The 15,940-nt window shown below is 34.5% G+C and overlaps 1 protein-coding gene across 1 annotated transcript; it reads right to left on the bottom strand.

Annotated features, from left to right (window-relative positions):
- Window positions 1–5,385: 5,385 nt before the first annotated feature.
- On the bottom strand, window positions 5,386–15,463 carry LOC110441770 (estrogen sulfotransferase-like). The gene is made up of 7 exons (XM_021485017.1): window positions 15,450–15,463; window positions 15,229–15,271; window positions 10,033–10,227; window positions 8,327–8,650; window positions 7,732–7,835; window positions 6,986–7,145; window positions 5,386–5,510 (listed from the first exon to the last, which is right to left on the bottom strand). Exons 2-7 carry the CDS (start codon window positions 15,242–15,244, stop codon window positions 5,398–5,400), a joined length of 912 nt encoding a protein of 303 aa, XP_021340692.1. The 5' UTR covers window positions 15,245–15,271; window positions 15,450–15,463; the 3' UTR covers window positions 5,386–5,397.
- Window positions 15,464–15,940: the final 477 nt, after the last annotated feature.

Raw genomic sequence — 15,940 nt, 5'->3', positions numbered from 1 at the left:
TTCAAGTAATCATTTAGTGGGAGAATGCGATTTTGTAATCGATACTGGAACCACTGTAGTGTTGTATCCGTTGTACTTTTAAAAGGAATGCTATACAATCGTTTCCAGTCTATGTTTCTAAAACTTTCTTTTGATTTCCATTTTATTTCAGCTGTATTCGCACATTTATTTTCATTATTCAGTGTAACATACATGTCTTTACAACCTTTCTTGCTTTTCATAATTACATTGATATGGTGTGGTAAAAATGGTCTTTCAACAATGTTTTCAGCAGTTAAATTAAAGTTAAACTGTCTATATCTTTGCTTAATTGATTGGCATATACTTTGATAAATTAAGAAGTTTTCTGAATCGATATTGAATTTTAGTTTAAAGTTTGCAAAGGTTAAAAAGAATTGTCTTGGTCCAGTAGGTCACACACATTTTTAACACCCTTCTCAAACCATTTTTAATGAAAAAAGACCTGTTATCAATGCAGAAAATTGGGTTATACCATATAGGAAGAGTAAGAAACTGCTCAATATTTTTAATTCGCACTTGTGTTTCTTCTGAAATATCTACCCATGCCTGAAAAACATTTTTCCAGAAGGCATTTTTGGTCTTAAATTTTTTAATGAAGTCAGTACCAAAATCTGATATGTTGATGGTGGGAAAATGTTCTGCTTCAAAAATATTTGTCCAACATTTATCATTATTCTTAGGTAATCTTCTTATCCATGTAGACTTAAGGCTTGTTATAAAACTCCTGATATTAATCATTTTCAGACCCCCATTTTCATAGCTTTGGACTATAGTGTCTGTTTTATTTTTTTCGACTGGTGATTGCCAAATAAAATTGAAAAAAGTAGTGTTCAACTGTTGAATAAAATTGTTGTCGGGTGTAGGAACAGATATGAATAGATGATTAAATTTTGGTATAATAATTGATTTTAATACAACTATCCGACCAAGAGTTGTTAAAATTCTGCGTGACCACTGGTTTATACTTTTATTAACATTTTTAAGAACTGTGGTATAATTCAAGGTTACAACCTCATCTAGATTAACTGAAAAATAAACCCCTAGCATATTAAATTTTGTTTCTCCCCATTTCAGTTTCCATCTTTGATGGTAAACGTATGCACTGAATTTCTTGCTGCCAATCCAAATCACCTTGGTTTTATCATTATTTACTTTTAGTCCCGATATTTTACCAAAGCAATCTAAAACATTCAGTGCTTCGTTGAATGAGTTTCTAGATCCATCTAAAATTAGTGAGGTATCATCTGCAAACTGTGAGAGCTTATGATCTTTCTGTTGGATTGTAATGCCCTTGATATTTTTATGTTTTTTTTTATAAGAATAGCCAATATTTCAACTACAAGTAAAAAATAGATATGGGGAGACAGGATCCCCTTGTCGCCAACCCCTTTGTATATCAAAAAAAATTGACAGTATACAATTTTGGCTTATTGCAGAGTAGGTATTTTTGTATAATGTTTTCTCATTTTTTAATGCTCTCACCAAAATTAATTACTAAAAGTCCTGGTATGTTGTTTATTTCAGTAAAATTTATAATGTCGCAATAAGTCTGGTGTTTTCCCCAATATATCTTCCACTTAAAAACCCTGTTTGTGTGTCTGAAATAATAAAATCAAGAACCGTTTTTAGTCTGTTGGCTATACAAGCTGAAGCAAGTTTATATATAACATTTAATAAAGTCATCGGCCTCCAATTTTAAATAAAATGTCTAACTTTATCTCCTTTGGGAATACAGGTGATAATACACTGTCTTAGTGTAATGGATAGCTCCCCCTTATTATAACCAAAATTCAATGCTCTGATAATAAAATATTTTAAATTATTCCATTTTTTTAAGAAAAAATCACTAGTTTAACCATCGGAACCGGTTGATTTACAGTTTTTCATGTTTTTTAATGCAAAGAGTAATTCTGTTTCTGATAATTCGCCTTCTAAATTTACACGTTGATTGTCTGTTAATTTTACACATTCTAAACCATCTAAATGGCTTTCTAAATTAACATCTTCAATATTATCCGAATGGTCAGCATATGATTGTTTGTAAAAGTTTTGTATTTCCCTAAGAATTTCATCTTGACTAGTTATGATTTCCCCATTTTCTTTTTCAACTTTTACAATAGTTTTATTAACATAATTGTGTGTTTCTAAGTTGCAAAAATATTTTGATGGTTTTTCCCCTTCTTCAAGCCAAGTTACTTTTGATCTGATCATATGCCCTTTCATTTTTTTTTTTTTTTAATATTCTCTAGCTCGTTTGTTTTCTGTTCGTATTCATCTAAATTAGTAGCCAATGTATTATTGTCTTCTAATTTTCCTAGATCAGATATTAGTACTTTTTGCCCTTTTGTCCCGTTCTTTTTTTGTATAAATGATGAATACGATACAGTTGTTCCCCTCATTTCCATTAATAATGTTTCTAAAAAAAGTTGTTCATCTATACAAAATATTAGTTCTTCATCAGTTATATTAGAAATATCATTATCGTAAATTGGTGATGAATATTGATGTTTGATCTTATATATGGTATCTTTAATATTTTGCACATATTCTTGATCATATAAAAGACTGTTATCAAATCCAGTAGTTAATGGAGTTATCCGTGTCAGTGAGTGACCTTCCCAATCCAGTAGTTAATGGAGGAATCCGTGTCAGTGAGAGACCCTCCAAATCCAGTAGTTAATGGAATTATCCCTGTCAGTGAGAGACCCTCCTAATCCAGTAGTTAAATATGGAGTTATCCGTGTCTGTGAGAGACCTTCCAAATCCAGTAGTTAAGGTAGGTATCCGTGTCAGTGAGAGACCCTCCAAATCCAGTAGTTAATGAAGATATCCGTGCCAATGAGAGATCCTCCAAATCCAGTAGTTAATGGAGTTATTCCTGTCAGTGAGAGACCCTCCAAATCCAGTAGTTAATGGAGTTATCCGTGTCAGTGAGAGACCCTCCTAATCCAGTAGTTAAATATGGAGTTATCCGTGTCTGTGAGAGACCTTCCAAATCCAGTAGTTAAGGTAGGTATCCGTGTCAGTGAGAGACCCTACAAATCCAGTAGTTAATGAAGATATCCGTGCCAATGAGAGATCCTCCAAATCCAGTAGTTAATGGAGTTATTCCTGTCAGTGAGAGACCCTCCAAATCCAGTAGTTAATGAAGATATCCCTGTCAGTGAGAGACCCTCCTAATCCAGTAGTTGAATATGGAATTATCCGTGTCAGTGAGAGACCTTCCAAATCCAGTAGTTAATGGAGGTATCCGTGTCAGTGAGAGACCCTCCAAATCCAGTAGTTAATGGAGTTATCCGTGTCAGTGAGAGACCCTCCAAATCCAGTAGTTAATGAAGTTATCCGTGTCAATGAGAGACCCTCCAAATCCAGTAGTTAATGGAGTTATCCGTGTCAGTGAGATACCCTCCAAATCCAGTAGTTAATGGAGGTGGATTGAGTCTTGGTTAAAGTGATAATTCTGATGAAATCTTATGTATTTTTAGGGAAATAAAGTATAAGTATTGGCGTAGTATATGATTGTTGACTGACGTAGTGTATGATTGTTGACTGGCGTAGTAGATGATTGTTGACTGGCGTAGTATATGATTGTTGACTGGCGTAGTATATGATTATTGACTGGCGTAGTATGTGATTGTTGACTGGCGTAGTATATGATTATTGACTGGCGTAGTATATAATTGTTGACTGGCGTAGTATATGATTATTGACTGGCGTAGTATGTGATTGTTGACTGACGTAGTATATGATTGGTGACTGGCGTAGTATATGATTGTTGACTGGCGTAATATATGATTATTGACTGGCGTAGTATGTGATTGTTGACTGACGTAGTATATGATTGGTGACTGGCGTAGTATATGATTATTGACAGGCGTAGGATATGATTGTTGACTGGCGTAGTATATGATTGTTGACTGACGTAGTGTCTGATTGTTGACTGGCGTAGTAGATGATTGTTGACTGGCGTAGTATATGATTGTTGGCTGGCGTAGTATATGATTGTTGACTTGCGTAGTATATGATTGTTGACTGGCGAAGTATATGATTATTGACTGGCGTGGTATATTATTTTTGACTGGCGTAGTATATAATTGTTGACTGGCGTAGTATATGATTATTGACTAGCGGAGTATGTGATTGTTGACTGGCGTAGTATATGATTGATGACTGGCGTAGTATATGATTGTTGACTGGCGTAGTATATCATTGTTGACTGGCGTAGTATATAATTGTTGACTGGCGTAGTATATGATTATTGACTGGCGTAGTATGTGATTGTTGACTGGCGTAGTATATGATTATTGACTAGCGGAGTATGTGATTGTTGACTGGCGTAGTATATGATTGATGACTGGCGTAGTATATGATTGTTGACTGGCGTAATATCTGATTATTGACTGGCGTAGTATGTGATTGTTGACTGGCGTAGTATATGATTATTGACTAGCGGAGTATGTGATTGTTGACTGGCGTAGTATATGATTGGTGACTGGCGTAGTATATGATTATTGACAGGCTTAGTATATGATTGTTGACTGGCGTAGTATATGATTATTGACTGGCGTTGTATATGATTGTTGACTGGCCCAGTATATGATTATTGACTGGCGTTGTATATGATTGTTGACTGGCCCAGTATATGATTGTTGACTGGCGTAGTATATGATTATTGACTAGCGGAGTATGTGATTGTTGACTGGCGTAGTATATGATTGATGACTGGCGTAGTATATGATTGTTGACTGGCGTAATATCTGATTATTGACTGGCGTAGTATGTGATTGTTGACTGGCGTAGTATATGATTGATGACTGGCGTAGTATATGATTGTTGACTGGCGTGGTATATGATTGTTGACTGGCGTAATATATGATTATTGACTGGCGTAGTATGTGATTGTTGACTGACGTAGTATATGATTGGTGACTGGCGTAGTATATGATTATTGACAGGCTTAGTATATGATTGTTGACTGGCGTAGTATATGATTGGTGACTGGCGTAGTATATGATTATTGACAGGAGTAGTATATGATTGTTGACTGGCGTAGTATATGATTGTTGACTGGCACGTATATGATTATTGACTGACGTAGTATATTATTGTTGACTGGCGTAGTATATGATTGTTGACTGGCGAAGTATATGATTATTGACTGGCGTAGTATATTATTTTTGACTGGCGTAGTATATAATTGTTGACTGGCGTAGTATATGATTATTGACAGGCGTAGGATATGATTGTTTACTGGCGTATTATATGATTATTGACTGGCGTAGTATATAATTGTTGACTGACATAAAAAAACAAACACTTAGGTTGATAAATATTTTAAACGTTTATTGTAAAAATCGTAAAAAACTATGGTACACGTTATAAGGTATATTTGAATTTAAAGTTAGATTTTTCCGTTTCTTTTGTTATGTATTTGTCGAATGCTTCATTTTGTGCTACTGTAAACCAATTTTTCCAATCACCAACTTCTCCTGGAATACAAAATGAAATAATAGATTAGTGCCCAACCATAGATTATTGTCAGATCTATCTTCAATATATAACAGAACAACAGATAAGTATCCGATCTGCTATTCACGTTAATAGATAAGTGAATTCAATAATTATCAATTGAAATAAAAGAAACAAAATAGCTCTATTTTTGCTATGAATTATTTTCAGTGTTATGAATGATAAAACGTAAAGGAAAATGTAAGTCCAGTTATGGTATATTCGAAAAATAATTGTACTGGTGATGTTAAAAGTGCATGAATTACCACACAAACTAGTTGTTGTCAGGCGAACATCATGTTTATACATTAACAAATACATTTAGGTAATTGCTAAAACTATATGATATTTCTTAAATTGAAGACATACAGATTTTAAGAAAAAACCTGTTTACCAGGACATGTAACCATTGCGAACAGCTTACATCGCGATGTTCATTTGTTCAGTCATGCCACCTGTTCAATGTTCAGATGTATCAGGTGTAAAACTGTTGACTACATATATCTACCTATACTCGCTATGTATAAATACTGTAATCGATGTTGTAATAGTAGGTCTACACGACAGGTCATTATGATACCCCTATACCAGTACAGCACGATAGTCTAAAAGTCAATTTGTATCACAGGGACATGTAAGCACAAGGACAAGTCACATGCTATATAAATGTGTATACATTGCGTCATTGTATTAAATAAGTTAACTTTGTATATACTGTGACACCCATTTATATGTGAAACGTCTCAATGTTTTGTGTATAGTTACATAATGGTTACGTGGAAGGGTAACTCTTAGACTTGAAATTTCAACAAATTGAGGCATGTTTTGACTTGTACCATTCAAAAAGGTCCAGTTAGGGGTGACAAACTAACAGCGGTAATTTTTTTTTTTTATGAATTTCTACTAATTGTGCTGACTATATTACTAACTATTTTTTTCTAATAGCTAGGCAAATAAAACGATTTATTTGACTGTTTATAAGAAAGACGGCCTTGAAATTAAGCTGTACACGCCTAACTGTTTATATGACTGTGCTAATAAGACGGTAGTAATAATATGCCGGTTTCTAAAATAATCCTGGGATTCCTTACGGAAAACGAAAATAACCCTCCGCACATTACTTTATGGTAAATCAATTGTAATAATGTACATGACACATATAACATTAACTCAGAGTAGTATATTACAACAGTTGTTTATAATACCATATTTAACAGTGTCCTATCTACTTCTTTACATGAAGCGAGTTTTTTCCTAATATGTTCTGTAAACTGAGAAATTCACTATAAGATAATGAATATAACTCTATTGATGGAATCAAGATATTAAAACACGGGTATTTGGCATCTAACTCGCATGGAAATAAAATACTGCAGTTTATTACAAATGTAACAATGTTATTATTTCAGCGTTACCAAGAACGGTGTTACAATTATAATAATACACATGATATTACCTTTCCTGTACATGAATTTCCACTTTGTAGTATCAGGACTGTCAGTTTTCCCATTCTTAAGATTGTCAAATGAACACTTATCGACTATTTCACCAATGAATGAGTCGGTACATGTCACATTTAGATAAGATGCTAACATCCGGACTTCATGAACAGGGTTCTGTAAATACAAAAGAGCATTAGCATAGAAAAACATATGATTCAAAATAAGACTAGGTACTGCGGAAGGTAAAGTGTCTTCTTCTTCTTTAGGATAACTTAATGTAATGTCACGACCTCAAAGTTAGTACCGGGATAGTGACATCAAAACCAAAAGGCGTACTAACAAGTAAAATACAGAATGACCTTCATATAGCCCAAGGAAATATTACATTTCCAAGTGAGATAATGATTGTGGCCGGAGGGGGTAGTTATGACCGACGGGGTGGTCACATGATTCAAAGATAGTACATTGTCGATATATCTGAAATTGAAACACTTGTCAGTCAACTTCATCAAAGTTTGTCGGTCACAAACAAACTACCTTAGCCATAACAGAGACAGCCAACACTAATTTACAATTCAATAAAGTTTTAAGTTGCATTTAGAATCAATGGCAACAGACAGCGTAAAATAGCGAAAAATATATCAAACCAAATTACAAAGATTAACAATTACAATTGGATTTGATTGACAACAAACTAATTCCTCATTATGTCTATGATGACGTTAGCATAGACCTGATCAGGAACAACTACTCGACCTACCTGTTTTAGATCCTCATAGTATATAATGTGACGTGGAACGTCTGGATTTAACGCAAAGTCAGTCTCCCATCCCGTCATATACCCAGGCCACGCGTTGTGTGGAACTAAGTTGTATAACAGAGAAACAGGTCCTACGTAGTCATATAAGAATTACTGACCATGGAAAGGTATCTTATGAATTTCTTTTATAACGTTACAATCTTATAACTAATGACCACAAAAAATAAGCTAAGCTATCATTATTCAAGTATGTCATGTTAATTGTTTCAGAAAGGAATATGTTTCCCTGATACTCTTATATTTTATTTATTCTTAAATGAAACTGATATTCATGTGTCACAGCGCAAAATCGACAAATGATTTCTGAATTCAATTCTATCAAATCAACGATAAATAAAATATGTTCAAATATTCATGACGAATGCAAGCGTAAAAAGAATCGTTCAATCGTGCTTGCTCTCATATGATTTCGAACGCTTTTCTGGATATTAATTGTTTAATTCAGTTAAACCATTACTAATTTTAACCTCAAAGCAGGAACTTTACATTTTGAAATAACATTTGCTCTACTTGTTTGGTGTGGATGTATACTTACATATGTCACTCATAAATAAGGATAAAAAGTCATCAAAACTGCCTTTGTAAGCGAATGCAGATCCCTTTGCTGACATGTGGTTGTACAAAGACACAGCTGTATCTTTTGGGTTTCGGACTAAAAATACAATCTTGCACTTCCTCTCAACCAGTTTCTTTGGAAGATTGCTGAGCCGTAGGTGAGTGTTAAATATCCTAGGTGAATCCAAAGCGTCTAACTTTTCCGCTGAACGAAACTCGAGCATTGCGTGTTCCTTTGGTCCCGCTGCATATACTGTCGATCCTCTGGTCAACATCATGATGATTTCCCATATCCAGTGAGTACCTAGGTAAACCACCAATCACTTTGTCATAACTGATAGGCCTGCCAGTGGTATTGCTAGGGGTTACCCTAGCAGACTACTGGAAAGTCGCGTAGGAGGTGCCCTAGGAGTTTGTGACAGGGATATACAGTCTAATCGTTACCAATCAACAAATGCTTGCCATGTGAATACCTAGGAACTAAAGTTAGGATTGGAGGTTTTGGTTCTCCAGCTGGTTGGAGATGTTGGTCATTCTTGCCATTGACAAGAGCGGTTATCGATATGGTACAAGTACATGCAACTCTGTTTGGTCAAATATCAAGTGGTTTTATATCCGGTGTCTGCGGGCCTATATTCAGCACGGATTTTGCTTTAGCATGTACTTGTTATAATGTCCGTCGAAGGACTTCCCTGGATGACTAGTTGATAAGCCTGCCCGCCATGTTTTGAGAGTGTGCAATTTTGCATCAAAGGAGGTGTGGCTTTTTTAGTCCAATATCTTGGATGAAGTAAATACTGATGACTACATAACATAGAGAGGAGTATCCTCTATCTTATATATTTATACATTGCTAACCACGTATTGGAAACAATCAATATATACATATATACATCCACTTATGGAATATCATCACTTTTCTTTGGATGCTAGTTTTTTTCTTCATTACCAGCACATAAATTGTACATAACATTGATTTTTAAGAGGACAATCAAATCATCCTGGAGACCAACCACCAATATCTTTGTGCAAGCTATCTTAAAACGTTTTTAGAGGCCTATATCGCTTACACAGAGGCAAGCAGTATATACGCTTTCGGGATACTGGTTTCACTTCGACCAGACCTATCTCTTTTGAATTTGCGTCACGAAATAGACATTGGCTTGTGGACCAGAAACTAGTTTACCTCTGAAGCAATACTTTAACTGTGAAATAGAATACGTGCATCCTTATAATGAGATCATTAAATACATAACTTTTACACCACTATATATATCAACATCAACAAGGTATAACATACAATACATGTGTCACAATAATTATTGCAATTATGCTACATAATGACCAACATTGAATAAGTAACTAACTTCACGCTGGTTATATAATACATGTATATCAATATAGTTCTATTAACTTCTTAAATGATACATGTATCAATTAAATGGTCCATGTATCAATTAAATGATACATGTATCAATTAAATGGTCCATGTATCAATTAAATGGTCCATGTATCAATTAAATGATACATGTATCAATTAAATGATACATGTATCAATGAATCAAATCGTTTACTTATTATACAATAAAATAAAATTTGGAGCAGGGATTGTACACTTCATTAAAAGTTAAATACATATCGAATTGAAAAAGGGCTACCCTGTGTAAAACTGACTGAGTAACATACCCGCCTTAGTGTGAGCACATATCATGATATCGTCGTCTCTGGCCTCCATGTCCCCCAGTCGTAACATATGTTCCTGAGGAAGTACGAAGTCGAGCAGACCTTTGTTTAGCGGTATAACGTCCTCTCCGTACTTAAACACGCTCATGGTATTCCCACTCTTGTCTCGAATCTCCAGGATCTCACCTAAGCCATTTCCTTAATAAAATACATGTTTTGTTATCATTAAGCCTTGGTTGTTTGTTTTGAATGTGAATGGCAATCTTAAAGAAGTAGTCCTTGTAATATATTTATAGGTTTATGTTTACGGAGAAAAGCAAGAGAATACCAAAGTTGGTCCACCTAAGTTCTGTCCCGGGGCCATTCCTTTTTATAAATTATCTCTCTTTTAATAATACTCATTGCAAGTTGACCTTTCTGCTGATGACGCCATACTTCATGTTTATGGACCTTAGTGACGAGTTATACAGTCAAAACTTGCTGAAGATCTATATAATGTACAACAACCTTGTGAACAATACAATATGCTGTTAAATGAAAACAAAACTAAAGCTATGCTAGTTTCTACTATACAGAAATCAGCAAGAACTTCAAAATATATAATATTCCCATTGAAAATGTTTCAGGTCACAAACCTGTAGGTATTCATGTTGACAAATCTCTACGATGGAATGTTCAGATTGACAGAGTTTTTAAAATGTTGGGAGCAAAAATAGTTTTTCTCATTCAAATAAGGAAGTGTTTGCCTCATAATACCAGAATACTGTTCTATAATGCTTTAATTATGCCACTACTTGATTACTGTATAACTGTATGGGAAAATTGTCCCAAACAAAACTTAGATAGAGTTCTTATGTTACAAAAAAGAACAGCACGTATGATCCTCAATGAACCATCAGATGCACCATCTAAGTCACTTTTGTTAAACTAGAAATAAATAAATGGGTGATTTATCACAATGTTGTACTGATGTAACAATCCATTAATGGATTAACACCTAAATACCTCAAAAATGTATTTGTCAAACCTAAACCTCAGATAGAACTATGTAAGAAAAGCTTTCAAATGTCTGGTATTCATGTTTGGAATGGTTTGCCCTTACAAATTGAAAATTCTGACCTTCTGCTGTCTTTCAAGACAAAATGTTATAAGCATCTCTGATTTCTAGTTTGATCCATCAATACTATGACCATATGTTTCCCTGTAACCTCCATGTAATCAAGATACTACAGCAAGTCAGGATTTATTAGTAATTATACTAGAATAGCTTACCATCTCTGCAATATTGTCTGTTAATAACTATGAATATGCTTCTTGATATCATATTTGAAGTATTGATAATATAATTGCGTTGTGTCCATATACAATAAAGGGACTATTTCCAGTTATGTTAAATTTACATAGGAGCCTGCCCCCTCATAACTTTTGTTTCAGAAGTACTACGAGTTTTATGCTGGAGTTATTACTTTGAATCTCTCTTCTAATTATTTAGATGATTGAATAACCTTATTACAGCATGGAATATCAGCCTGACAGTATTTTTCTGAAAAAAATGGTATTTTTTGCATCGTTATACTTAGAAAAGAACATTTATTTTCATGCAGTGCTTTTAATAATGTATTTATCATCTAGAATGCGAGTTTAATAGAATATTTTGTAAAAATAATAATGTAAAATATAGGATTTTTCATTCTTAAATAGTATGAAGAAGTGGTGTTATTTCAAATTTGTATGCAAAACTTCAGTCCAAAAAAGTGGTGAAAAGTATTCATTTCGCACAACAGAGTACCTTGTGTACCCAAAAAGGTGAGTTTGTTTGTTTGTTTGTTTGTTGGTGTTGAACGGCCCATCGACAACTGTGGTCATTCAGGGCCATGGCGATTTATTTATTTATTTTATTCAACAAACATGAGAGTAGCGAAGATAAAATCTTATAAAAATGCATATTTAAAAGCATTCGCATTGTATGCGTAAATAATCAAAATAAAAGGGGTTAAAATGATAAAAAAATATAATTAATAGATTATATGGAATATGTGATGTATGCATAACGCAAAGAGGGTAAGGTGGGTTAAAAGACATCTGAGTCTGTAGAATAGACCGATGTCTTTCAAATAGTTAAATAATGCCTCGAGTCCACGGACCTGAAAAAGTTTTCATGTCCGGGAAAGTAGTGATCACGAATGTGTTTAAAATCGGATCATTCTATTAAAAAATGTTCCACTCTAAATGGAGTGTCACATGCGTGGCATGAAGGTAGATCTTCTCGCTTTAAAAGGTACGAATGAGTAGGATATGTGTGCCCAGTACGAAGCCGAGCGAGGACAATATCCTCTTCTACGATCTCTCCGACTGGGAATAGATGTTTTAAGTTTCGGTTGTACCTTAAAAAGTTTGTTGGTGGTCTCGAGAGACTAGCGTGGCTGCCATTCATTTCAAATGGCTGTACGAATAGTAGGTTTAACATCTGTATATGGTATAGTTTGGTATTTGTTTGTTGGAGATTTAATGCATTTTTTGCTTCTCTGTCAACACATTCGTTGCCTTGAATTCCGACATGGCTTGGAATCCATAGTAAAGTTATTTCAGATTTTTTTTTAAGAAACAGGATATTCGAAGAGCAAGGTTTTGTATGAGTGTGTTTTTAGGAACTCGTAACTGTAAACTCTGTAGGACAAATAGAGAGTCCGAACAAATGATCGCCTTTTTAATGCGGTGTTCATCGATATGGTCGAGTGCCAAACCAATGGCGCATGCTTCGGAAGAAAAGATGGAGGCGCCGTCTGGTAGTCGAACTGAAGTGCAAGTATATGCAGTACAGCAGGCTGCGGCCACTTTCTCAACTTCTTTGGAACCATCGGTGTAAAGTCGTGTATGAGAAGGGTAATTCGAAATGCATTCCCGAAAGGAGGATTTGGGTTCTTCGGGCATTACAAAAAAGGTGAGGGCCTAAGACACCTCCCTGGAGACCACCAAAAAGCAATGCACTTGATTACAGGTAGTTGGTAATGAAATTCGTTGCAAGCCTACAATAAACATTTCAGTGCATGTTATGTCACAAACAATTCCAAATTTCAATTTATTTCATCAGTTGGCGTGATTGATAAAAGGGTTGTTAACAATCAATTTTGAGATAAAATGTAATTTTCTTGTCACTTTTTAGAATTCTTTTTTACATTCTGTTATCTTTTTTTTATACATTTTATTATCAAACTTTCGTTTTTACGCTGCTTTTAGGGAATATTTCATGCTCATTTGTTTAATATTCATCTCATTATGAAGAGTAAATGTATTGGTGAAGGTTACCAAAGTATCTTTGCGAAATCTCGCAAATGTAAAAGTACACGAAATGTGAAAATAAATCCATAATATAAATGGCTTTTGGATATACTGACTAAAAGTGGCATACATTGCTCAACTGAAGAAGCTAGTATTGGTCCGAAGTGAAACAAACGGTATCTGAGAAGAAAGATAATCTGAAAAAGATCCAACTACTAGAAGTTTTCCTCTCTTAACAATCAAGGAGCTGTTTTACGGGTCCTGTTCACATAAAAAATGTTGTCTCTGTTTTAACAATAATTAATTTGAAGGGAGGGAATTCCACGCTTCTGCAAAAACCTGCCAGACATCAGTTAATTTTCACACACAAAGTGTGGTGTTCTGTGTCATCACCTGTAAGCTCATTTCATCTTATGACGTTGGCTTAAAACCTTGTACACAGGTAATCCTATAAGGAAGAGAGTGTTTGAACTATCAATTTCTGAAATAATTATTGACCTTTAAGAAGTGCCGTACATCTTGGATGCCCCTGTCTGCAAAGCTTGGAGAGGTTGGTCAACGAACAGTTTATCAAAATCCATTTTTGGTATACAAAAGTTATAAGATACTTTTATTCTAAGATGAAAACATTTTGTGTCTGGAAAATATCATTGATTGAGATGTCTTTCGGCTGTTGATTTGCCTGTAAATATCTGATAACTAACCATAGCAAGGGGGTTTATACATGTATGTATACTGTAGCATATGATCCGTACTTTTGGTTGCATCATAAATGATCATTCATTGCATTGTTAGTTTGACAACATTCAATTTTGGAACCCTCCCCCTTTTCTTTATACTTAACAGCAACCTATTTGGCTGTTATTATGCTGGAATAGTATTTAAAGTCTTTGAAATGTTGAATTTTGATGATATCTGAATATATATTCATATATAATGGTATTACCTTGTATATATTATTGACATAGATTGTAGAGAAGGCCTCAAGGGAGAATAGTTTTGTAACTAATTGTAACTTCTATAAATAAAGCATTATTGTTATCATTATTATTATTATATTATGATTATCATTATTAATATAAAGTGTCAGCAAATCCATAATTAAAACTGAAAATAGATAAAATTTGGGCAAAATATGAATAAAACCAATAAATTTACATGGAGCTTAAAATAACATATTTTTTCCGCGATATCCTAATGGCGACCATTACACTTTTCCATTGTGCTCATCAACCTGCATCTATGGAAACCCTGTATCCCGGAGCAACCTTTTGAGTATCGAATCAATTGTAACATTAAAAAGGACGTAGGTAGGGGAGCAAGAATGTTGCTATCAGGAAAGGAATGGTTTACGATCGGAAAGACGAAATCGTCCCGCTTATCGTACAGTTTAGTAGTGTAAGTAAAGATCGTGAAAAGCGGCTAAAGTGGATGAGTCTGTGGTGTCATTGATTTCAAGCTCTTGAGGGTATAAACTATCGATGTGGTCAATGCTCATCAATAAACTCAACTTCATACAAATCGGCCCTGCGAAGGGCATAGTTTGTTCCTTTGGGAATGCCTAAATCTTGCAGCACAAAGAAAAACATATTTTTCCCAATGAGATCATGATGGCGGCCATAAACTTGTCATTGGTATTTATCAAAATGCAACTTTAGAAACAGTGAGTAGTAAGTGAGTCCGTCAGCAGTGGTGAATAATCAGTATTTTCAAGTTATTTAACATTTATCACAGAAGCTTTAGATCTGGAAATATAACAGTACAATAATCAAACAGACGTTTACTTTAGTTTCTGCAATTTCTACTTATCCTTAAGGACAATTTTCAGCTGTCTCTCTAATGTGACATGCCACAAATTCAAGATATGTTTCATATATAACGCAGTATAGTAGGTTATCGTTTAATTTATAACTGGCTTACCTGTATTCTCGGCCATGGTGACTCCGTGGACAGGACAGTGAGTCTACAACATGCACAAGCAATTGACATGTATTCACAGCGGTATCTGTCTACACAAACAAGCCGTCCGCACATGAAAATATTATGTTTACATTTACATTAATATTTACATCTAGTTGATTAAGACATCGAGTGTGATACGACAGTAGGTAAATACATGTATCTGCTTTGTTTACGCTCACCGGACTTTGTCGTATAGTTCTATCTGTTGTTAGGTAGTGACGACCTGTCTATAACACCTGTCTATCAAGTGTGTCGTTCCTATATGTGTATCAAGGCTTACCTTACACACCTGTCCATCATTGGTCCATCACTTAATAATTGTACACGAATGTGAGTATAAAATCTCTGCTTTTGTATACATACACTCTGAGTACAAACTCTCATTTTCATATATAGATCTACATTCTCTATACGATGCCCTACACAACAGTAGACATATGTATATAATTTAGATACATTGACATTTTTTATAATACCACATACACAATGTTTTAACATTCAAAAGAACAATAACAAATTTTACACATGTTATTAACTGATAATTGCCACGGAATCTTGGTTTTCAAATAAGACCCCAGTCTGGATCTCTTATTTACAACATTTACAACAATATGTTTAACTGATCCCTATCACCCGAACACTTTTCATGGGACTGTAGAAATACAGCACC

The sequence above is a fragment of the Mizuhopecten yessoensis genome, unplaced genomic scaffold (genome assembly GCF_002113885.1).
Source record: "Mizuhopecten yessoensis strain PY_sf001 unplaced genomic scaffold, ASM211388v2 scaffold716123, whole genome shotgun sequence".
NCBI lineage: Eukaryota > Metazoa > Mollusca > Bivalvia > Pectinida > Pectinidae > Mizuhopecten > Mizuhopecten yessoensis.
Note: the sequence above shows the minus strand (reverse complement) of the source record. Positions and strands in the feature narration are given on the sequence as shown.

What these genes read in the sequence shown, in the direction of transcription:
- LOC110441770 (XM_021485017.1), bottom strand. An exon ending in CTTATTTATGAGTGACATAT is followed by an intron (nt 7,836 to 8,326) that starts GTAAGTATACAT and finishes TATACAACTTAG; the next exon opens with TTCCACACAACGCGTGGCCT. An exon ending in ACTATGAGGATCTAAAACAG is followed by an intron (nt 7,146 to 7,731) that starts GTAGGTCGAGTA and finishes TTGTATTTACAG; the next exon opens with AACCCTGTTCATGAAGTCCG.